This window comes from Copadichromis virginalis, linkage group LG16 (genome assembly GCF_057382275.1).
Source record: "Copadichromis virginalis isolate Kocher_CV1m ecotype Utaka linkage group LG16, C_Virginalis_male_GT1.1, whole genome shotgun sequence".
Lineage (NCBI taxonomy): Eukaryota > Metazoa > Chordata > Actinopteri > Cichliformes > Cichlidae > Copadichromis > Copadichromis virginalis.
In genome coordinates this window covers 16,916,567-16,941,033 of record NC_140633.1, presented here as the reverse complement: position 1 = coordinate 16,941,033, position 24,467 = coordinate 16,916,567, and the positions used below count along the sequence as shown (strand labels likewise).

Sequence of the window (24,467 nt, the reverse complement as noted above, 5' to 3'; positions counted from 1 at the left end):
CAGACAACATGATTTAACTGCTGACAGCACTTTACTGAGTACTGCTAAATGTGTGTGTGTGTGTGTGTGTGTGTGTGTGTGTATGTAATCCTTTGTTCCTGTGGATTAGCAGATTAGTTCTCTGGTCTGATGTAACTGTGACTCACCTCATTAAACTGAGTGATGAACAGATAGAAAACAATGAAATTTTAATCTGAGCAGCTAGCACTGCATCATCATGCAAATCATCTGCAGACGTACAAAACACAAAGGTGTGCGTTTTAAATCCTGGTATATCTTGGGCAGCTGCAGTGCTGACTGACCACGTTGGCTTAGAAAAATATCAGCACAGATTTCAGCTCAGTTTTGTTCCAAATAACATAAGGTTTTGAAATGTTATACATTAAAGCCCCTGAACTATAATAATGGCAGGGTGTCAGCACATCTAAGCAGAACAACCAGTAAAATAAACTGCAACCTTTCCACAGACTGTAGAAAAAACTGCTTTATCAATCTAAACAGTTTATGGTCCAGACTAACTTGCAAGCCAAAGTTTTAATGCAATCACTTGCAGTAAACCACATGTTTAATTACTATGTTTAGTATTTTAGTTAAGTGTGTTAGCATGCTAACATTTGTTAATTAGCAAAACAGATTGTATATAAAAGCTTTTGTAGCTTTTGGACTTGACAATTGTAGGCAACACACAAGTGTTTTAACCCTGGATCCCCCCCAAGCAAGGGACAAATCCTGTGGTTGCAGAAACACTTTAAGTTATACAGAAGTTTCTGGGGGGGGAAAGCTCTGTTTCCATGATCTGAAACCTCTGTGAACACTGATGATTTTACGAGCTAGTTTCAAGTCTTATTCAATAAAACATTGATTTTGTAAATTATGATCCCCATTATTATCAGAAAGGAGCATGAAGCACGGTTATCTCACTTGGTAATGACTTGTGATTAACATGACAAGAATCCTCCACTGTTTGGTTTCAAAGTCAGACACCCAACAAAGGCTTTAAAAAGGCTAAGATCTTAGCTTGAAGCTAAGCTTGAAGTGTTACAATGGGACTTCACTGAATGAGCACTCAACACAAAGAACAGCTGAGGCTGATGGGGATGACCGTTTTTTAGATATTATAACAAATTAAAATTCTGGCCTAATGAAAAATGTATTATAATTCAATCTTCCAACAATGCAAACATTTCCAACACTTTACTACTTGATTTTTCTTTTTCAGCTTTTCCAAACAGAACATTCTTGTTAATGAAAGTGAACATCAAAAACAAGACTTTATGACTCCAAAATCAACTATTTGCTATGGTAGCATGTCATCAGCAAAAATACCAAATAATCAGAGCCCAGAATACAGTCCAGCATCAGAATTTTGTTATGCTACAAAAAGTGTTGCCTTTTATTTACAGTTGTGGGTGTGGCAATTTTTAGGATACCTTACTGACAACATTTGCACAAAAACATGTAGTAATACAGATGTTGTATGTCTAGTAAGAATCCATGTATTTATTCGTTCATTTAACAGTTGTATTAGCTATGACGTAAATAAAAATATGAGTTTAAATTTGTAATGTGTGAATTTAATGACAAACTCCATTTAAATAAGTCTCCATTCATCAAACCATCTAATGGACAGATGCTAAGCGTGCTACTTATAACAGTATTACTCAGCAGTGTGTGTGTACAGTTTAATCATCTTAGAGTATGACACTCACTGAAGCACTGACTCACGTTTCTCCTGTTTCAGCTCTTATGTAACACAAACTGCCAGTCACATTTTCAGTGAGTCCGTCACAGTTGGATGTTCAATGTGGGCCCAAGGAACCTCCACACTGGGTCTCATCCATTAGCTTGGTCAAATTTACATTCCACTGTTTTGTCCATAGCAATTTCACAGCATCTGGGTGTTACTTTCAACATTTTAACAGGATAACAACAGAAACCATGAACCCCAAATGGTTAATGGCTGACCAGCTCCACCATCTAAGACAAAGATGCTGAATACTGACAAAAATACTTTAAACTCCTGGTTTGCTTTTGTGTGCTTGCTGCTTGAACTGCATGACAGTCTGAATGTCTGTGTTACCTGTGAGCAGCTCCTTCAGGGTGTTGTACCAGGTGTGTGTGTGTTCTGAGGAGGCATTGTGGAGGTGCAGCGTGTCCTCCTCCAGCCTTCTCCCTTTCCTCCTACACCAGAAGAGAGCCACACCAAGCACGGGTCCCCCTGACTCCTGGCCCGCAGCTCGCCTCCGCTTCACCTTCACTGCAAATATGTCTTGCAGCAGCACCTCACCTGACTGTGGGACACCAGTCTCACCTGCAGAGAAAAAAGTAGTTAACAAACAGCACTTGAACACAGCACACTGTTTAATGAACAAGGTACATGATGGACATCTGAGAGGTTTGGGTACGTTTTGAAAGGGACCAGGCTGTATGTCTGTGAAGGTTCTCAGTCATCCAGGCTAACAGTTTCCCTCTGCTTCCAGTCTCTGTGCTAAGCTAAGCTAAAAACATCCTTGACCAGTGTGAACAGATGAAATGCTGAGATTTACCCAAAATGTCAAAATGCCATTTTTTCTTTTTATAAACATTAAGACTAAAGTCTTATTAAATAAAACATTCAAATCCACTGCGAAAAAGTAAGTGTATAAAAGGATACTACCATTAACAACAAACTCTGTGATTAGTTTGTCTGATTGATGTTTTACTGTATGTTTAAATTCTTTTGAATAGTCAATCAAATATGAACGCTGCACATTGCTGCTGTCAGCAGAATGTAAAGTACAGCATCAACAAGTACAATCGTGAAAGAATTCTGAAACCTGATTGGCCAGCATCATATTAATCTTCTAATCCTCCGAGGATAATATTAGCATAGCTCAGACAGTCCATTCAGAGTTACATCACATTTTACTCAGACACAAAGAAAATACTTTGTGTCTGAGTGAGCTTGTGCGTGGCTCATTTGCAGATGACAGTAGTGCAAGTACTTTGGAGTTTTTTTGTGCTTTTTTTGTTGTTGTTTTTTCACAAGGAGCTTTTGACTTAAATGTAAATACCTTTTACAGTATGTAAACTTCTAAACAAACTTATGGAAACTTTTGCTTTCACACCAAATTAAACTGGTTGGTTTCAGTTTAAAAAATGTGAGAATTTGCCAATTTCCCTGGATTCTGATTTATCAGATAAGAGATGAAGATATAAGGAACACCTTTTTCATGATCGATTCAGCCCTCCTTTTATACTTAGTGTTAAAAGAAGATGTGATCACCTTCATCCTATGATAAAATATTTCTATCCTGATGTAAGTGGTCACTTCCAGGACTACTAGCCTACGTCTATGCATACTCAAACAACAAACATGGAAACTGTGACACATTGTGTGTTCTAGTACCTCTCTATCAGAAAAGTCTGTTGGATCAGACAACACGAGCCAGCATTCGCTCCTTACATGCATCAGTGAGCCTTGGCCGGCAATGACCCTGTCGCTGTTTCACCACTGTTCCTTCCTTTTGTGTGAACAAAATCCTCACTTGCTACCCAATATATTCCATCCACAATGAAGAGATATTCAGTGTCATTCACTTCACCTGTCAGTGATCATAATATTAGGACTGATCATGTATACACCTGCGTTAAACACCACCACCATCATCAAAACAGCAAATGGGGAATTATCTTTTAAAGGATTGTGTTCCCTCACTTCAGCAGACGTCCAGAGATGAGATACAGTGTCACAGTGCAGTAAAGCTGCTCTGGCAACACCTCACTAAAACATCTTTCTTCTTCCACAAAAGTAGAACTCAAGCACATCCAGAAGGTTTTTTTTGGAACTTATAGCAGGAATTTTAATAACTTCTCAACAACTGCACACTTGTTGATGAGAATTTATTGTCTATACTGATATTTAATTCAAAATAACAAACTTTTTAAATGAAATAAGAACAATCGACATGTCCAAAACAAAATCCAATATTTACAGTACCAATTTTGTCAGTTACTAAGGCTAGTTTTCTTAAAATTAAGCATCATTTAAATTTTCAAAAGTCGTCACATCAGAGAAAATTTATAGACATTTTATCAGCCTGAATTATAAAAGTTTACTTGAAGACCTTTGTAATAATTCACAGAGAGAGTCTGTGCTTACAAACAGACAGACAAACACAACCAATTACATACTCCCTCCCTTTGGGGGGAGAATAATGAAAATGGCCATATTAGATGTGTAGCTTTAGAGACAAACGCATGGCACAGCTGGTAGATGTACATAAACAAAAACAAACTCCACTTTAATCACCAGAAACATTCAGATCTACAGAGATATTTTCAAAAAAAGAATATTTTAATCCTCCCAGATTTAAAACCTATAATGGTGCACTTAAACAGTATTCATTTAATACTGTTATAATCTAACAATCGCAAAACAGGGGCCTCTTGGCATCTCATTTAATTTGAACTCAAACAGGTTAAGGAACATGAAGGAAAATGTGCAGCCCCATAACAAACCCAGAGTAGGAAAATCAATTCTGTGCTCAAAGAGACAAAAAGAGATATTAACTTGATGCAAAGCACCTGTACAGTACAGTGTAAACAGCTCATAAAGCTTATAAATGATAGCTGATTAACCCCCTTCTCTATGAAATACCTCCTGCTGTTATCAAACACCAAATATGCCCACGCCACCCTCCCCTGTTCCCCAGAGAGACCAGCATCCATATGTCAGGGTCATTGTGTGTAACAACAGTCTATCTGGTTGTTGTTGCTCAGTCTTCATTCATTGTGTCCAATTAATATTATTTGCGTTTAAAGTATTTGTCTTCTGAGTCAAACGAGAGGTTAAAGGTGAGGAATCAAAACCATTTTTATCATTTATGCATTTTAAATTTGAGAAAAAACACAAGTGGATTTTGAAAGCAGAAAAGTAAGTCAAGGCAAATTACTTTATTATCGTAAATTATTTCAAAGGGGCTTTAACATATTAGCAAGCACCCTCTATCCTCGGTTTCCTTCACATCTAAGAAAGACAGACATTTAATAAATTTAAAAAAAAATAGCAACATAACATATAACTTTAAAATACATACAGAAGTAACCACTCATTTCTTTAGATTTTACTTCCACAGAGTCAGTAATTTTTAAAGTGGTCTTGAGCAACAGGCTTTCTGAAGGTCTTTCAAAGTTTTTCTTTGGACATTGGCTGCTTTTTCACTCATTTTCAGTCGAGTTCTTGTCTACAACCATCTGTAAAACACAGTGGAGGCTCTGTCATGATTTGTGTCAGTCAATAGTGTTGGAGATTGTGTCTCAATTGATTAATTATCAACACAGAAAAGTACCATCAGATTTTGTTCCACCATGCAATATGACCTGGAAGGCATGTGATTGGAAACGGTTAAATTTTTCAGCATGACAATGATCCCAAACATACTGCCGACGCAGTAAAAGCATACCTGGATAGAAAAACATACAGCAGAACACTGTCAGGGGTAGGAAGATGATTTTCCATCTAACCCGATAAAGATGACTCTGATCTGAGCTGACAGGACCTACAGAGTCACTGTGAACACGCACGCACACGTTGGTTCATTCCCAGATGGAGATGAGATTCCCATCAGGTCCTCACATCCTGCTGTGCTAACACACACACACACACACGCACACACACACACACACACACACACACACACACACACACACACACACACACACGCACACACACACAGTCGCAGATATATTTATATAAAAATTATGTGCCATTAGTCATGTAATTATTCCTTTTACTTTTAATTTTAATAACCATTTATCCACTCACTTCCCAGAGGATTCTATCATTTGATTCTTAAAATAATTTTAAATGGGGAAAAATGAATTGTTAGCACCTGTGCGTGGCCCAAACACACACATACAAACACTCTCAGTGGCAGTTCAGTCTCATGGTGACCAGGCCATGTGGTAACTGTGGGGAGTTATGGATCGGAGTCATGCTTCCATCACTTCAGAGAACATTACACTGACTTACATTCATTTCCTGGAGTCCTACAATATACATTACTCCACCATCGAATTTGATAATCCTAAACAGCTACAATCTTCTTTCTTCTGGTCAACTGACATTTCAGTATCATGGGAAGAGTTAAAGTGTTTTTCCAGTCAAATTACAACAAATTTTAAACAAGTTTTCCACCAATTTTAAGAAGTGGAAATTAATGTGCATTTTTACCACTGTTTTTGCCACATTTTTACTACTGTTGGGTGTACTGGGATAAGCAGGGAGTTACTTTGATTGCTCAGTCAGGAGTAATTTGACCTTTGCAAAAAAAAAAGTGAGTAGAATGAGGCGACGTGTCATGGTCCTGGGCCATGTTGGCCCAGTGTTCTTAGTTTCCTTGTATGTTTGTATTTTATTCCATGCTTCCCCTGCCCTTTATGTCTAAGTTCTCCCCGTGCTCTCTCTTCCCCCTGTGTGCCCTCTATGTATTTATGAGCCCTCGTCCCCTTTCGTGTTTATTCCATGTCTCCCCTGCCTGTTACGTTGGTGTTCTACTCGTGCTCTCTCTCCTCCTGTACTTCCTGTTTCACCTCTCCCGTCAGTGTTCAGTTCACCCCGCCCTGTCTCGTTATGATTATCAGTGTCACCTGTGTTCCCCGTGTGTTCCCACTTCCCTCGTTAACCCTCTGTGTATTTCTGTCTGCGTCTCCCTCTGTTCAGTGTGACGTCGTCCCTCATGCCGTGTGTGGATCTCCCTGTGTCTCTCTGTGAGTTCTTAGTTTGTGGTTTCCCAGTTTAGTTTAGTTTGTATATTTGTTCTGCCAGCGAATAAAGCTGAGTTTTGAGTTCATTCCCTCGTGCCTGTGAGTCCTGCATTTTGGGTCCTACTCCTGCCTGCCGCACGGCGATTCATGACACGACGTGATTAAAAGATTGCATTTGTTTCTGGAAGTGTCTACAAAATCAGATTGCAATACTCTACACGTCTCGTGTTAACTTCTAACGTTTTTGTCTCCCTTTTGGTAAATTGTGCTTCATGATTTCAAAAAGTTTGTTTTCACTGTCACGTTTTGATTCAACTTTTCTAATTCTAACAACAGCTTATCAAGCTTAAACGTGCTGCTGTTGTTCAGCCGCTGGTTTCCTCTTTCTGGTGCAAAGTGGGCCAAAAACAAACAAGAGAGACGGGACTTGCGACAGAAAAGCCGATCAGCTGATCATTGATCAGTTTCATGATTGAAGTAGCAGCAGGAGAGGGAGGGGGAGAGAAGAGGCAGCCTCTCCATATATCGGTTGTTAAGCTTAACGCAGGAATGCTTTACAAACATTCAGAGATGAACTTACACGCTTGCTTTACTTCTCTCTGTGATAACTTTCTCTGAGATGAAATGCCGGGTTGGTAGCGAGGCTCCAAATGCTCAATCAGACCACCGACAGGTCTCGCACGCCACAGCCGCTCTATCACGTGATGCATACTGCTCTGACGTACTGAGGTTATGAGCTGAGTTACCCCATGTCGCAAGTTTTGTGAGGTGCTTTCGTGATACTTAATGGATCGGATTACATTTTTTATTTCTCTCCGATATCCGATCCAGTAATTTAGGTCAGTATCAGAGCGATACCGATACGTGATATCAGATCGGTCCATCCCTAATATTATCTGGATAATATTCAAATTAGTTTTTAGTTTTTCATTATTTTTGTTATTTGCTGGACAGACTCTAAATTCTACCAATACACAAATTACATCTGACATCAGGTCAAACACAGGTCATCCCATTATTGGGCCACATTCACAAACAGTGGGAACACATAAATCTGTGCTTAAACTGTGTGTATCATCATATCACTGTACAGATTTATTTAAAAACAGATACTGTTCTTTTCCTGCAAACAAATGGAGACCTAGATAATATAATAATTGGTAAAATTAATAATTATGATGTTATAAAAGGCTATTATTTACAGTTTTCCTATACAAAGACAGAAAAAGTTCAAAGAAGAGTTAAATCAACAATAATAAAGTATAAGTAATATTGACTGAACGTACTACGCTTATCACTGTAAAGACAAAACAAAACAATAGCGATCCTCCCTCTGTTTAAAATAAAAACCACATCCATCATTTGGACACTATTGTTTCAGTTTCTTCATGTGAATATTTTTTTGTTTTTCTTGCTTTAGAAGCACAGGATTGACTCCAGCGAATACTTCACTGCTTACGACATGAAACACAACTTGAGGTAAACATGTTTCTAATATTACAAAAAATGGGTGTTTGACAGTATAATGATTCCCAACAGTGCATTGATTTCTTGTGCGCTAACTGCATTTTGGGCTTTAAATTCTTCAGCACAGCTGCAAGTTCCTGCTTTGACACAACACAACTGTCTGATCGCTCAGATCTCACCTCCCTGACACACGGAGAGACAGACAGGATGGATTTATGTGTAGAAACAAACAATAACAGCTGATCCATTTATATAGAAATATCTAATCAACACACACACAGCATGCTGACAGGCTGACTGTGTGTGTGTGTGTGTGTGTGTGTGTGTGTGTGTGTGTGTGTGTGTGTGTGTGTGTGTGTGTGTGTGTGTGTTAATCTCCTCACACTGAGAGACTCTAATAACCCCCCACGGGCTGAACCAACTGCTCTCTACTACTGCCAACACACACACACACACACACACACACACAGTGCTGGCTTAATGACATTAGCTTGGATGAAATACAGCAAAACAGATTGGCTTCAACAACACACACACATTTAAATTACACCTTCATCCTGCTTCACTAACCAGTTCTGTTTGAACGGTTTTCAACCAGAAATCTCACAGCAAAATGATACCACCATATTACACAAGAATAAAGCAGAGTCGTTTAAGCTTTAAAGCCATCACAGGGCTGGCTTTTGGTTTTGCATACTGGAGATGTAGCTGAGATATGGAGCGCTGATGCCTGGATGTATAGATGGTAGATATGAGGACAGGTGAAGATGGGGGGGGGGAGGGTAAAGAGGCAAGAGATCTTCTACTAAGTCAAGTGTTGAGGTGCATTTAATTTATTTAGCTATGCAAGCTGAAGGTTAAAGACAGCATGATTACTAGAGTGGGTAGCGTGCATACCCCAGAGTCAAAAATGCCCTCAGTAAATGAGTCCTTCATTCGACTCTGAGCCTGTGAGCTTGCTGCATTTCATTCCACTGCTCCCTTTCCTAGATTTCCTCTTTTCTGCTACTGCTACTGTCTAGAAAAGGTAAAATTCACTCAAAACCTCAAGAATTTATGAACAAGAAGGACAACAAATCCAATCACTCTAGCCAGAGTCAAATGTGAATTAACAAGTGATGTGTAAAGCCCAGTGAAAGTCATTTGAAGACACAGAACTCCTAAAGACAAACTGCATTCACAATAAATAAATAAATAAAACCCCATTTCATCATTAAAGGTGAGATAAAGATGGTTAATCAGCTCTACAATTAAGCAAACAGGACGATGACGCTACCTCGTATAGGTGTGAATATCAATTCTTGCCCTATTAGTCTGATACACTTCATCTCATAATCAATCATAATCTTCTAATTATGGCTGTCAATTCCTAATAGCTAAAGTGCTATAGTTAATTTACTTAAATGTAAATAAATACAAGCTAAAAATGTCTCCTGTTACAGGGCATGATGTATAATTATGATCTTTTATCTTCATTATACCATATATTAGATAACGTCTCCAGTTTCTCATTGGGAAATGCAGTGTCCTTCCATTTATTGTTTTTTTTATTATTATCTCTTTTATTGGGACAGCTGTTGAACATAACACGTAATTTGCCTTTTTACATTTTCTTTGCTGTCACATTTTAACTTATAATAGAAAAATGAAGAAGACGGAAAAAGAAGAGAAAAGAAAAGAAGAAAAAAACAAAAACAAACAAAAACACCCCCCCCCCAAAAAAAAACAAAACAACAAAAAAAAAAACAAAAAAAACAAACAAACAAACAAACAAAAAAAAACTAGGGTTAGGAGGCAGCAGGGCAGGTAGGTTTACGTAGAACTCAGGGTTGTAACATCATACACAAAATCACACCTCATATGCTTAACATAGTCTGTCCATTTAGACCATATTCCGTAGAATGTATCCCTCTGAAGTTTAAGAGAAAATGACACTTTTTCCATCGTATAGATCTCTTGTACAGAATGTATCCAGTCTTCTATCGTTGGTGGTTCAGGCTTAAGCCATCTTCTCGTAAGAGGCTTTTTACTTGCGGCCAGAAGGATATACAGGAGTCTTCTGTCGTTGGAATTCAGTTTATCCACTGGTGCATTGCACAAAAACATGGTCTCAAAAGTTGAAGGAAAAACAAATGAAAAAACATTTTGTAAATGATCATGGATTAGAGACCAATACTGGCGAATATCTTTACAGTCCCAAAAGATGTGGAAACGGTTGGCTCCATCTCCCCCACATCTCCAACATTTATCACCAATTCCTTGATATCTTTGTTGAGCAGGGGTAATGAAAAATCTCATAATGCTTTTCCAGCAAAATTCACGCCAAACATTAGACCCAGTGGTAGCCCACTGTATCTTGCATGCGTGAGCCCAACACTTCTCTGTAATTGTCAAATTACCCTCCTTTTCCCACTTCGCTTTAATATACAGAGTTCTGTCGTTTTTACACCACCGGATGCTGTTATATAATTTAGAAATAATTTTACTTTGCACTTCAGATTTGGTTAGTAATAAGAATGTTTCTACAAATTGTAATTCGTTTAGGTTCACTTTTAAGTTTTGATTAAAATAATTTCTGATCTGTAGATATGTAAAAAAATCATCAGATCCCAAGTCATGTTTACTCCTTAAAGATTCAAAGCTTTGAAATGCAGAATCAGAACAAAGAGCCTACTACAACTATTGGGCCGCAAAAAGATCACAGGAAACAGAATTAAACAGAATAAAATGTAAACATTTAAAAAAAAACTTTTTTGGTCTTTTTTTCATTTGTTTTCTCACCCACATGTAAGCTAAAACATAAACGGCTCAAACAGGGGTTAGATACACAAAAAACACATCTGATGATTTTACACAGGCTTGTCCAGACAGCAGATTTCAGTCTGGCAAACTGTATTGGATTTATCAGTGTCCTGATAAGATGTAGTCATACTCCACAGTCAACTACAAGAGCCAATTTCACACTGAAAAAAAAAACGAAATTCTGAAAAGATAAAGCTTTAGTCTGTTAGCATGACATGTTACTTTTTCCTCCAAATTAAAAAAAAAACGCACACTGCAGCATTAGGGAGCGTACCCGGGGTGGGGGTGTGGGGTTAATTGTGTCACAATGGAACTGTGTGTGCGTGTGTGTGCGTGTGTGTGATGTCAAGTTTTAGGTGGTCTCAACACAAGATAACTTCTCCATTACAACACCAGCTGCTTCTAGATACAGAAAGAAAAACACCCACAGTCTGTCTGTCTGACACCACCACCACGTCTACTCAACACCATGACAACCCATCACCATGGACACTGACCTGTGGGGTTCTCCGGGATGATAGGCGTCCAGGTCAGTTTGGTTCGGGTGAGCAGGACGTCGTGACTCTTCTTGCCCAGTTTGAAGATCCCGTGCAGCACAACGCACTCACTGACACTGACACACAATAAACACACACAGTTTACTTTGTCCAATAGGAAGTCATAGATATCAATCATGTCAATAAATATATATAACAAATGTTTATAATTGGCAAAGTGAAGAACAAGTTGATTCATCATTTTACGGCTTAGTCTGTTAGGCTTTAAAATGTCAGAAAATAAATGGAAATTAGTGAAAATGGTGAATACAAGAGTTTACGATAGCCCAGGTAAAGGTTTCTATGGCCAATAACTCAAAATGAGGTTGTCCAAAAAAAAAAAAAAAAAAAAAGTCGATTCCCAGACTATAATTGATACCAAAAATTACTATTGGATTAGACACTTTTGCAACACTATTGATACAAACATTGTCATCTTTGGCTCCTCCAGCTGACACACAACTTCATCCAACTGTCCATCCATCCATCACACAGCCTGTCCCCTAGCTGAAGTTCACAACACTGAACAACACTTTGGGGACTTTAAAGGTCAGTAAGGCTCCCGTTTCAACAAAATTTAGGTACCGAACAGTTATCGTAAACGTTAACCTGGCACACACACACACATCACTGTTAGCTAGTTTCATCAGCAGTTACCTGATAGCCACAAACCCAACCTTAGGGGGTCTCAAGCAAGTGCACTCCAAACACGATGTCACGCCAAAAGATGATTACTAACGTCTGACAATTTGTATATGTTTTCTATGTCTAATAACCTTCTTTATATATCGGTAAATAGGTTGTGTAAACAGGATTTATGAAGAGGTTATATATAACACTATAGTGATTATTGCAGATGTATCTCTGTATGTCTGATTGTACGTTCCCTTTCTCCTCTTAGACAAGTAACAAAACTTGATGAAACTTTGCATACACATTGCCTCAGGCACCATGAGTGACAACATCTGTCTTGCGTTTACAAATGTTTTATATAAATCCCACAATTTTAGATATTTGTACATTTCACTGTTCAACTGAGCACTGAATGTAATGTCAGAGTAGAATGGTGTGTCACAATATAATATATCATACTATAATGATCGTGGCATATGTAAGTATGCTTGTATGCTTCCTGTCTCCTGCATGTAGCACGGGGGTTTACTAGTTAAATTTTTTTTTTAAATACCTGTTTTGCACTTTGCCAAAAAACTGGCTGCAGCTTTTGCTTGAAACAGAAATGTTCTTTCTGGACTCAAAATGATTTTATATCATTCAAGACAGAAATATTTGATAAATTATAACAAGTCTTCAACAAGTCTTTTACAGCAGTTACAGAAAATAATTTTTTGGCAAAAACTGGCAACTGCTTGCTAGCAGATGATCACTTTTTGGCATGACATTGGTCCCAAGCCTGAATAGTCGGGAGAGCTGTGTCAGGACCAAATCAAACATGCGGACCTATCTGCTGTGGCAACCTCTGTAAAATGAGAGAGCAGCCGAAGGTACTTTTATCCGATAGCCACATTATCCATTATTAGCTAGCTGCTACCACTATTATCATTAAGGTAGCAGCTAGCCGCTGTGGCTAATCGCAAAATGGTAACATTAATGTAGGAGCAGAAATGATCAGTCTTGACCATTTATAACTTTATAAAAGATGGTCTTATTCTAACAGGATAATATTTGTGTCTAAAAACTGTTATGTTAGTCATAAAGTTTGAAGCTGAGAAAAGTATACATTGAGTTAGAAACAGTGGCAACCTATCTTACTAACAATTTCTTCAACAACCAAAACATGGAGCCAAATCACTAAAAACCCACCTAAAAATATATATACATAACAGTACAGTGGTGTTTATATTTTTTTGCACTACAAGTACTGTTGTCACCGATATTATTGTTTGTATTTTTCTAACCTTTATTTTTAAAAATGCATCTAAATGTTTTGTCTTTTTGTCTTGAAATTCAAGTATTGGGACAACTTTAGTATGAACACAGAGATATTAAGTATATAGACACAGACCTAAAATTCTCATATTTGACACAGAAAAATGTTTTTTGGGGGGCGGGGTTCCAAAAAGAATTACTACTGCTACAGATCTCTGAGCATGTTTCTGCTCAGATGTCTTGCTGTCCTTACAGGAACTAAACATCTGCAATCCCAAATTCTGTTCATTTGAACTGCATGACAGCCAAGCAATCCTCCCTATGATACACCTTTTTCAATAATCTTGGATAGAGTTTACTTGTATGTATTACATTTGTCACGTAGAACCAGTCGCAAAGTATGAAGTATAAACCATACTTCATACTGGACTTTTACCTGACGACACAACTTCCAGGGAATAAACTGCACGATGTATGAACAGAGTGTGAAGAGCTACTAGTGTCACTGCACTTTCTTTTTTTTTTTTTAGATGTGTCACCTCTAATATAAAACATGTTTATGTTTAGTAAACATAACAGCACACTTCATATCATTTTACTCTATAAGTGTTTGTCACATATCTGTATTTTTATTGTTTATAATAAAGTTTTATGTGATCTGCCCCAGGAATACAGATGTGAATTAGCAGTTTTACTATAATCTGGCATGTTTAGATTTTTGTCCCTGTTAAATAAAAGAAAGAAAGACAGAAAAAAGTCTATTTCAATGCAATATTAATTCTGTAACTTTATTGTTAATGCGTTCTAGATCCTTCCCCGGGAAATTGTGAATTGTACATCATTTTTGTAAATTCTGATGAATGCTCATCAACCTTTTCATCAACCTTATTTGTACCTTTTCATCATTATTTATTCTTTATTTCTACAAATGACAACACAAACATCAGGCAAGGTTCAGAATATAATGGAAGATAATGCAGTGTGACTCTCAGGCATTCTGCTCTGCTTTAAAATAGCTTTTCTAATTTAATAACCCGCTGAGTGTATATACAGACAGGAGCTACTCTTTAGTCTTTCTTTGTGTTTGCTAATTCTATGTTATCTGTTTGAGGAAGTAACCTGATTAAATATGCAAACAAGGGGACTGATTATCAGACTTTCTCTGAAAAGTGCTCTAATATCAAACTTCCTCTCTAGCTCCTCTTTGAATCCTTAAGCTAAATTGATTCAATAATGAATAAAAACTAAGAAAAAACAAGTCTGTGGTGAAAACCAAAGATATGCACCAAGTACCAAGACGTTTTGAAAACAAGAATTAGTTTGGTATGAAGTTGTGAGCCAAACAATTATTATTTATGTCGACATACTTCATCTCCCTTTATGAAACATAGTGGGAGTGTACCAATTGCTGTCCATCAATCATAGCTTGCTAGCAGGATTAAAATGTGTCACTTGCATGCAATTTCGCTTTTCTTCATAGAAATTTATTTTCATTTATTTTATTGAGCATAAACAGTTTAGAGTCTGTTCATAACCACAGTGCACAGCCATGTGCTTTGCAAGGTCAATTAGTCCATTTTAAATTGTTTTTTATGTTTAATATGTATCATTTGGGTTGCGGGAAATAGTACCTCAATAACATGTCTAAACCGGAAGAGTAACAGTTGCACGTTGGCACAATCGTTTATTTATTTATTGACTTTGTAAGGATTTAACTGCTGTGCTTTTACTTTGAAAAGCTTCCTGAAGAGACGGGTTTTGACTACGAGTAGTCGGTTCTTTCTCTCCTCTGCTATGTCACTTTATTGTATGAACCGAGACACGTGTGGGTCCAAAACGGGTTCTGTGTATAACGCGACCCTGGAGGAAACCCACAAGAACCACTCACCTCTGCACCTCCTGCTCAAACTCCACCTGCTCCTCTCCTTCCCGCTGCTCCTTCTTCTTTTTCCCACTCCGCTTCGTTTTCTTCTTCTTCTTCGTACTCTCTCGCTGTTCTCTCTGCGGCAGCTCCTCGGGCTCCGACATATCTACTGTTTATTTACGCACGAGCAAATAAACAAAAAACAAACAAACAATAACAACAAAAACTCTACCGTTATGAGTTTGATACCCTCTGATAAACACGCAGTAAGCTGATGACGGTGTATTTCCGGGTCTTGTCGCTATGGCAACAGGCAGCGGCTTTAGTTTAGCGGACTGGCACAGTTCGAGCACGCGGCAGATTCACTGGTGTGTAATCAACAAGCGCGCGCGCGCACCTGTGTGAGCTTCAAAACTCAGGTTTGTTTATTGCTGCATTTTAGTGTGAATGTGATTGGCAGTCCAAATTTTTTAATTATATTTATAGGAGTCACTGGAGACCAAAATATAATTAACATTGCAGGCTAAACAGCAGAACAATTATTTAAAAAAGGTAGACCTTACCTTTGACACCTTAAATAGCGTTAAGATATTTCAAGAGTTTGGTATTTTATGTTTCCATGTTGTTTTATTTTTCGATTTTTATTTTTCACTGTTTTTAAAACTGGGAATCAGTAAGCTAGCACTGTCGCAGGCTAGCTAGACTGATTGCAATTGTAATGTACTACATGACAGTTAAGGAGGATTTAAACTTTTATTTTATGTAAAGTTAGCATTTTAATCTATTGTGTTTTCACATCTATAGGTGTTTAATCTGTTCCAAAACAGGTGATACATCTGGCCAATAAGCCAACTAAACATTCTCATGTGTTTGTAGTTACAGACTTGGAGTTCACTTGGAGAAAACACAGACATTCTAGCACCTCTAAAACTCACTAATTAATATGTATATTAGCATATCTTGCTAATTTAATCTATACACAAACATAGATTTGCAGCTAATTTCTGACCACAATATGGTATGATAATATAACTTTCATATATAATGGAACCAGTGGAAGTGATTCGTCTCTTAATAGATGCTTTCACTCTGTCATCTTCTCCAGTAACTAAAGACACAAATAAAAGCTGCGTTTAGATCCTCCCTCATACTAAGAGACAAATAGTATATTTAGCAAAAGCCAGTTAACAGCAAACAGAACACAAAGCATCAATACTTTTGAAATGACTGGCTGCATTTTGATCCATCCATCCATCCAATTAATTATAGTCAAGGCATGAGTCCCCCTATATGCTATAATAGACGGCCAATCAAAGAGGAAAGTGACTCTGGTATAAACACCATATTATGAGCCACAACACAAACGTGTGTGTGTGTTGCTGACAGATGGCTGAGTTAAAGCTGCATTAATCAGTGTTATGATCAGCCAACAGACTGAAACTCAAAACCACTATCACAAAGACTTGTGCTAATACTGTTAATTAATAATACTGATAATACAGCTGCTGCTGCTGCTAAAGCGAAAGCTACCTTCTGAGTGTAATAACGCATTTGTAGTTTCACTGTGAGCAACTTACACAAGCAGCCGTCATTGAGGTTTTTTCCAGAGCTCCACATTTGCCTTCACAATGTCCCTTTACTGGAAGCATGATTATTTTGAAGTGAGGTTTTCAGAGCTTCCAGATATTTAGGATCCGTACCAATAATTACAGCTTCCACTGTTTGACTGTTGAAAAGAGCCTTTGCCACATGTTTTTACCCTTTCTCTGATTTTCTACCTGCTTTTACATCGTCCTGTCTAATGAAAGTAAAACAAACAAACAAACATATTTTTTACTTATATAATCTTTTCTTTGTGGTTTAAATTCTGTAGTTCTGACCAGGATTTATTCATGCTTTAGTTGAAGTTTCTCTCATTATTATTCCATTTATTCCACCAACAGGAAGGCTAAATGGTGGGATATGGCCACCATATTGTCCCTGTTGACTTACACACACACACACACACCAATACTCAGCAGGACAGCAGTGTGTGGAGGGGGGCTCTCATGCATAAACAAGATCATTTTCATAAATTAAAATCTTGCTTGCAGAACGAACATCTGTGCCCTTCACACACACACATGCACACACACACACACACACACAAACACAGAGAGAGAGAGAGAGACTGTAATCTGAGTTTTGTCCTTTATTTGGCATGATAATGTCATTAGCATGATTTCCTCTTGAAGGAGATATGAATTTCTCCCTTGTGTGTTTAGTGTTGTGCAAGGAGCCTAAACACAGCGGTCAATGCAAAATTTGTGACGTTATTATGACATCAGATCTTGTGGGAATTTTTCAAGAATACTCGCATAGCTGCGAGCAGCCAATTTCTTCCTCTTCAGGCTAAGCACTCATTACATTGCATTGAAAAAACACCTAACCTCAGTTTAAACCCCTTAAACAGCAACCTTATAAGAACTCAGATTTCGGGATGTTGATTTGGTTTCCAAAATTTAACCTTCAGTGTTTTTGTCTAGACCAAGGATGTCAAACTCTTTAAAAATGTGGGCCACTTCACATCAAAGTTGGTTAAACCAGTGAAACTACAGTAAACGTATAACCTTACAGAGAAGGTTCTGGTTAGTCATTGCTCAGACAGTCCTGTAATTCCAAATTTTTAAATATAAAGTTTTCAGTAATTTACAGAAGCCTTGTACTTTGATGTAGTATAGATACAATGGGGGATGGAAGTATTTGTCAATAGGAAAATGTGTATAACTTGTGAAAATACTGTTAAAAGTCCCAAATCTATGCACTTCTACACATTTTATAAACCTGTCCAGTGGCCTGGGTTGTAGTCTTTTGCCTGATCTTATGTTTGGCACCCCTGGTCTAGACTTTCTGAAACTGAAGGGTGTTTCCAACAGAAAAGACTAAGAAAACAAAAGATTATTCACATTAATTAGGCTGAATAAATTCTTAAAAATACATCAATATATATATAATGATGTATTTCATTTGAGGTATCTACCCACTAGCCACTTTTATTAGGTATGTATTGCTAGTACTGTGTTGGACCCCCCTTTTATCTTCAGGACTGGCACAAATATGTAAAAACTCCTCAGAGATATTAGCCCATGTTGGCAGGACAGCATCATACATTTGCAGCAGATTTGTCAGATCCATCTTTATGACATTAATCTCCCGATCCAGCACATCCTAAAGGTGCTCTGTTAGATTGAGATCTGGTGACTGTGGTGGCCATGCTGATGCTTGGTTTGAACTTTAGCAGGTCATCTTGAAAATGTCTAAATTGCTAGATGCATGGAGTTGCTGCTAATATGGCTGATATTTCCATTAACGAGCAGTTTAACAGTATATACCTTATAAAGTAACCACTAAGTATTATATACTGCTCTAAAACAACAGCAGGACCAAAACTGGCATGTTATTTGTATCTAATGACATTGTGTTTATTTGTTTTGTTGTCTTTCTGCACATAATGAGAGTCTCTGAGACGGATCACATTGAATCCCTTTTAATAAAAGGTATTTATAAACATCTATCTTATAAAATATGAACAAGAGTCACATGAAATGTTAACAGAACACTACAGGAATGTTATAAAAAGCAAAAAGTAAAAATCACATAAACACTTCAGCTCATCACCGGCCCATCACCGGCCCAACACTGCCTCACACACTGACCCAAAAATAGAGAAATCTTTATTCTTTCAACATTTGGAATTATTATACTGAGGGTCACTCAGATTTTTAACTAAATTGCATAGTTTACTCCAGATTATTGCTCATTGATTATTGATTATTTTTAAGTGATAATATGGATAATAACGAGACATTCAGAGAGCGTCTCCCGCAGGATGAAGTGCTACAAAGAAGGTTACATCAAGGTGACATCTTTGCGACATCGCCGTTGTCAGGATGAGTCGCAGAGCCTGACGCAGACAGAAAGAAAAAAAGCAAGGACAGACAGAAAGACAGCTTTAAAACGATAGAAGTACACAAGACTGTCTTTCCATACAAAGGTCTCTCTGTCTTCATCAGTCTCTCAGTCCTTCGTCCTCTTCTTCCTCAGGAGTCATGGAAGATGGCGTTCAGCTGGGCGTTCATCAGCCGCTCGTGGTGTGAGTGTCCGTCAAAGCCCATCAGCCCGTCCACTTGTAGGTCACCACAGCGTGGGTTGGAACCCCCGCTGCCATAGATGGCAGGGTGTCCTCCAGCTCCCCCGCCTCCATAGTGCACACTGAAGGAGAAGCTCTTGTCGTAATCGGTGGCTGCGACGGCCTCGTGCTTGAAGGACGAAGAGAAGTTCCCGTTGATGCTGAGCGGTGGGCTGAGCGGCGGGTCAAACGCCGGGCCGTCCGACACGAGGACGCCATCAAAGAAGGGCTCCAGTGGGCCGTAGGGTTGACCTTTGACCTGGTGGAAGATGTGAGAGGGGTCCATGGTGCCGTAGGGAGGGCTGGGCAGGCCGGCCGTAAGCCCGGGGCTCTGGTAGGGAAAATGTCCGGGGTAGGAACTGGCACCGACAGGGGGAAGGTGAGCCGGTAGGTCTGGAGTCTGCTCTGGCAGGAACGTCCGAGGGTTAAGCTGCAGGCAGCCCGCCACCAGATTAGTGGTCGGCTGAGACAGACCTGACAATAGAAGGACAATGATTAGTTAATACTGATCAATACATGCTGGTCATTGTTTCTTTATAGCATTAAATAGTTAATAATTAGTGCTTGTCAATACTTGTTAATGACTATAAACACAGTTTATTGGTATCAGTCTATTGTCACGAGGTTCATTTATACATGTTAATAAATAAAACCTGCTATTAACCTGCTATTAAATGTAATAGAAGCACTAGTTAACTAATCATCCATGTACTGTAATATTGTTTTTTATTAAGTTGTTTTTAAATATTATAACTGTATGCTGTAATAGCTGTTAATAAATGCCAGTACATAATAATTAATGCTATTTTTTGAGAATCTTAAAATTGTGACTAATTAACTAATTTTATTATTTTATGTAAAAAAAAAAAAACACAAGCAAACAAAACGCAGAGATGTTATGCCAAAATTTAGTTCCATAATGACACCTACAAGGTTATTTAAAAAAAATCTAATTAGTACTGCTGTTTGCAGTCAAGTAATTTCTCTTTTTTTAAACACATACAGGGCTAGTTTAATAGACATAATCTTATACATGAAATCAGATGACCTCATCCCAGAAAAATCTGCATGCATCCACCAGTAAACTATGAATAAGTAGATGAACCAATGAGCTAAATGTGGCTTGTAAAAAAACCTCAAACCTCACGAAACACATTCACCCGAGACATTATACATTTATCGAACTAATTTCTTTATGAAAACTTTTCAGGAATTTTGTTATTTTGCATTACACGTATTGACGACTTCACCTCGTTGAACCACACTCATTCATTAGAAAAACTACCTACTCATGAGACATCATTAATTTTACCTGTGCTGCTCCTACTGTGACGCTTATAAATATCTGTTGTAAAAAAGCTGTATTACAGTCTCAACCATCAGCTAAACTGTCACACTAAAGAGTGTAAGGAGTACACATGCTCATTGTGCCCAATGGGAAAACGCTTCCTGGGTAAAAATCCTTGTTGTCCCTTTATGTTTCATAATCAGAGACCAGACTGGGTCAGCCTTCGGTCCAGTCCATTGTAGTCTGTTAATGTTAGGTGGGATTTACCTTTGCAGAGTGCCTGGACGAAGCTCATGAGGTCAGGTGCCTTTCCAGAGCGCAGTATCTCGCTCAGGGCCCAGATGTAGTTCTTGGCGAGGCGCAGTGTCTCAATTTTTGATAGTTTCTGCGTTTTGGAGTAACAGGGGACGACTTTTCGCAGACTCTCCAGGGCATCGTTCAGGCCGTGCATGCGGTTTCTTTCCCGGGCGTTAGCCTTCATCCGACGGACCTTAAACCTCCAAAATACATGAAGCAGATTCATTGTTAGCTGGGTTATCTCTCATTTCCTCTGAAACATCTTAGTAGTGTTCGTTTTTATTCAGTAACCTTTTGCATAAGTTTGCAAACAATTGTATGTAGATGTAAAACGTTGCATGTTGTCTCACATTGATTTTACTCTGTGTTCTGGTATTTTGCAAGCACTTACTGATCAAATGTACGTAACAATTTTCTGCTAATCAAAATCTGAACAAAAACATGTTTCCAGAGAAAATTGTGGCAGATGGCTTGATTCAATATAAGCTCCAACACAGAGCCGCCTGTAGTGACAGGTTCAGTGAGGGACTTCATTAAACTGTGGGAGGAACCTGTGAAAATGACCCCCAGCACATTTCTTTGTTCCCCCTATTTATGTATCCAGTTATGTTTCTATTTAATTTGTAAGCTATAAGTTGCTATTTCTTCAATGATTCAGCACACACACACAGAGCCTTTTGACATCAGCTGTGTGTGTGCTGAGGATGAGACTAAGTACATGCTAAAGCAATTATTGTGCATACAGAATGAATGTTGATGATTGACAGGCCCTGTAAGTTTTAACAAATGCCCACATCTATCTTACTCCTAAACAGCACTGCACAAAATGACAGAAACGTCTCTTGACTGAAAACGCAGAATCGGCATTCGTTTGGAAAGTTGCCTTACAAAGGACATTTTAAATGAGCACAGTTTAGTCACTAAATTTGTGAGTCTTATTTCATTTTCTTTCCTTATAGTTTGAAAAATTTGAAGTATTTTCTATTAGATGTCACTGTACACAGACACACTTTTAGGACGCCAATGTTCTTAGTTTCCCGGTGCCGTGTTTGTGTCTGCAAAGTAAATGTTAATACTATGTGATAAAAAAAAAAATTCTTTGGTTAAAGATGAATCCTGTTCATGTCTATAATTTCCTGCATTTAGAGCTAAGACTAAGTTAGAGCTTTAAAAGAAAATTACATGTATGTGAGCCAAAACACTGACCTTCATTATAAAGCATAAATCTATCTATCGATCTCTACAAGTGTGATCATAAAAAAATGCAGAAAACTACAAAATTAAAACTAGAATTTCAACCATCCTTTGAATATTTTTATTCCTGTTAAGCGGTTTTGTGTCTTTTTAATAGTTTAATCCAATGCAAGTGATTTCTACTGAATGGGTCCTGCTTTACAGAGGTTGAACCTTGTGAGACTTCCGCTAGTGCAACTTTGGATTTTTAATGTTTAACTTGAAAGTGTTGCTTTCACATCACACTGAGAGCAAGCAGAGGAAAAGAGAATCTACCTCTGCAGACGAGCCTTTGTCATCTTCTTCTTCTTGGGCCCTCGCCTTTTGGGTTTGCTCTCCCCGTCTTCTTCTTCTTCCTCCTCTTCCTCCTCTTCATCATCCTCCTCATCCTCCTCTAGATGATGGAGGCGGTCCTCCTCCTCCTCCCCTCCTCCACCTGTAACTCCTTCTGCACTCCTCTCTCTTTCTGCAGGGCTGCAGAGCTCCTGCTGCTCATCCGACTCCACTGACATCTGCTCCTCCAGCACAGACCTCGTCATAATGCTGATTTCTGATGGAAAACAATTTTAGCTGATATTAAAGAATAATAAAACACTCCTGCAAGTTTGCTGTCACACTTAAGCTTAACAGAACAGAGAACAATTAACAGTTTGGGATTTTAAGATTTAGTCCCTGACTTTAGAACATTTGGGTAGAATTTTATTTAGACGGTCTTTATTTAAATAAAACAGAACAAAGACGATGAAATTAAAGGAGCAATTGGACATTTTAATTTACCCGCTGAAAGACACAAAGAAAGATCCTCTATTGAACCGAATCCAATATTAAATATAAATGCCAAATATAAACATAAAATGTGCAGACAAAGGTACCATCTCTACAGAAGAAAAAAGAATGTAATAAAAGAAAACTGCGGTGTTAAGAATGGCTGCACAATTAGCTACAAGGCGTGTTTTCATATGTAGATATTAGAATGTGTCGGTAACACCCGCGCAAAGGATCGCAAACTGCCTCCAGAGAGACGCAATCACGTCTCTGTTCAGAATTTTTTTTAATGATTTAACAGAAAGCGTTTAAAATATATCGAAACTCTAAATAAATATATATATTAAAAAAACATTTAAAGTATTTAACAAAGTGTGCGAAATGCGAAAGGCATTGTGTTACAGCTTATTGATAAAAAGTGTAGTTTTTTATAAGGCGAAGTTACAATAATAATAGTGATAAAATAATAATAATACTAAGACTTTCTTTCTGCTGACTGGTTCCGTTAATCAGAATCAGAATACTTTATTGATCCCTGGGGGAAATTATTTAGTTTAACAGACCGACAGACGGCTGCAGGTGAGCAGACATTCGGTACTAACACGAATATAAAATACAATCGAAACTCAAAGGATTAATAATTAAATTACGTTTTTTATTTTAGGAAAAAGTGTGTAACAGATTGGTCAACAAACAGGATAAAAACTCAAATATATAATATATAAACCAAAAAAAAAGAAAAAAGGAAACTGTTTTTAATTATTACAAAACAAAAATTACAGGCTTTTGCTTTTGTTTTTTTAAACTGTCCTTTCTAATTGTCTATACATTAGATGAGAGGAAATAGGCTATTTTATTCATTGGTAAGTGAAGTGATCATTAACGTTCTAATAATTAATTTAAAAATAATTTAAAAAAATTAATCACAAATAAGAAACCATATTCATCATTCCCAAGGTCAGACAACGCCGAGACCCAGCAACCAGAGGAATTCGCATATTGATTATTATTCAGTTATGAACCTACCTGCTGTAATGAGCCGCTGTATGTCAGATCGCACACATCCCGCGCGCTCTGTCTGCGTGTCCGTGCGTGATTGTGCGTGATCTGCTATGAGGTTTCTGAGGTGTGTGTGGGATGCTGCTGGTTTTATACTCAGTACACACACGCAGCGGGGTTTGGTGGGGGTAATTAGCATATTGAGGCCCCGCCCTCCTGGCACGCGCCATATGGTGCTTGCGTCATTAAAACGGCCTCGGGGATCACGTGACAAATCTTCCATTTGTGCCATCCAGTCTCTCTCTTTCTCCCTCTCTCTGTCTTTTGTGAGGTGAGTTGACCATCTGTCGCCACAACATCTACGCATGCGTAGATTTAAACTTACTGCTGGAAGGCAAGTGTTGCATGTGATGA

At 38.1% G+C, this 24,467-nt stretch overlaps 2 protein-coding genes and 1 long non-coding RNA gene across 3 annotated transcripts in view; all 3 read right to left on the bottom strand.

The window, feature by feature from the left end:
* The window catches only part of cerkl (CERK like autophagy regulator), a 33,642-nt gene extending 17,991 nt beyond the window's left edge, over nt 1-15,651 (bottom strand). Inside the window, exons 1-3 of the mRNA XM_085435622.1 lie at nt 15,328-15,651; nt 11,514-11,629; nt 2,081-2,311 (exon numbers count right to left, since the gene is read on the bottom strand). Of these exons, the coding sequence (XP_085291748.1) occupies nt 2,081-2,311; nt 11,514-11,629; nt 15,328-15,467 (487 nt within the window). The 5' untranslated portion in view covers nt 15,468-15,651. The remainder of the gene's footprint in view (nt 1-2,080; nt 2,312-11,513; nt 11,630-15,327) is intronic.
* Nucleotides 4,917-5,622, bottom strand: LOC146690510 (uncharacterized). The gene is made up of 3 exons (XR_014915817.1): nt 5,445-5,622; nt 5,331-5,361; nt 4,917-5,235 (listed from the first exon to the last, which is right to left on the bottom strand). It is a non-coding gene; the product is annotated as an uncharacterized LOC146690510 (long non-coding RNA).
* Nucleotides 15,652-18,813: 3,162 nt separating the features above from the next.
* On the bottom strand, nt 18,814-24,170 carry neurod1 (neuronal differentiation 1). Its single transcript, XM_085435619.1, has 4 exons — nt 24,081-24,170; nt 22,566-22,839; nt 21,027-21,256; nt 18,814-19,945 (listed from the first exon to the last, which is right to left on the bottom strand). Exons 2-4 carry the CDS (start codon nt 22,826-22,828, stop codon nt 19,383-19,385), a joined length of 1,056 nt encoding a protein of 351 aa, XP_085291745.1. The 5' UTR covers nt 22,829-22,839; nt 24,081-24,170; the 3' UTR covers nt 18,814-19,382.
* Between the last annotated feature and the right edge of the window lie 297 nt (nt 24,171-24,467).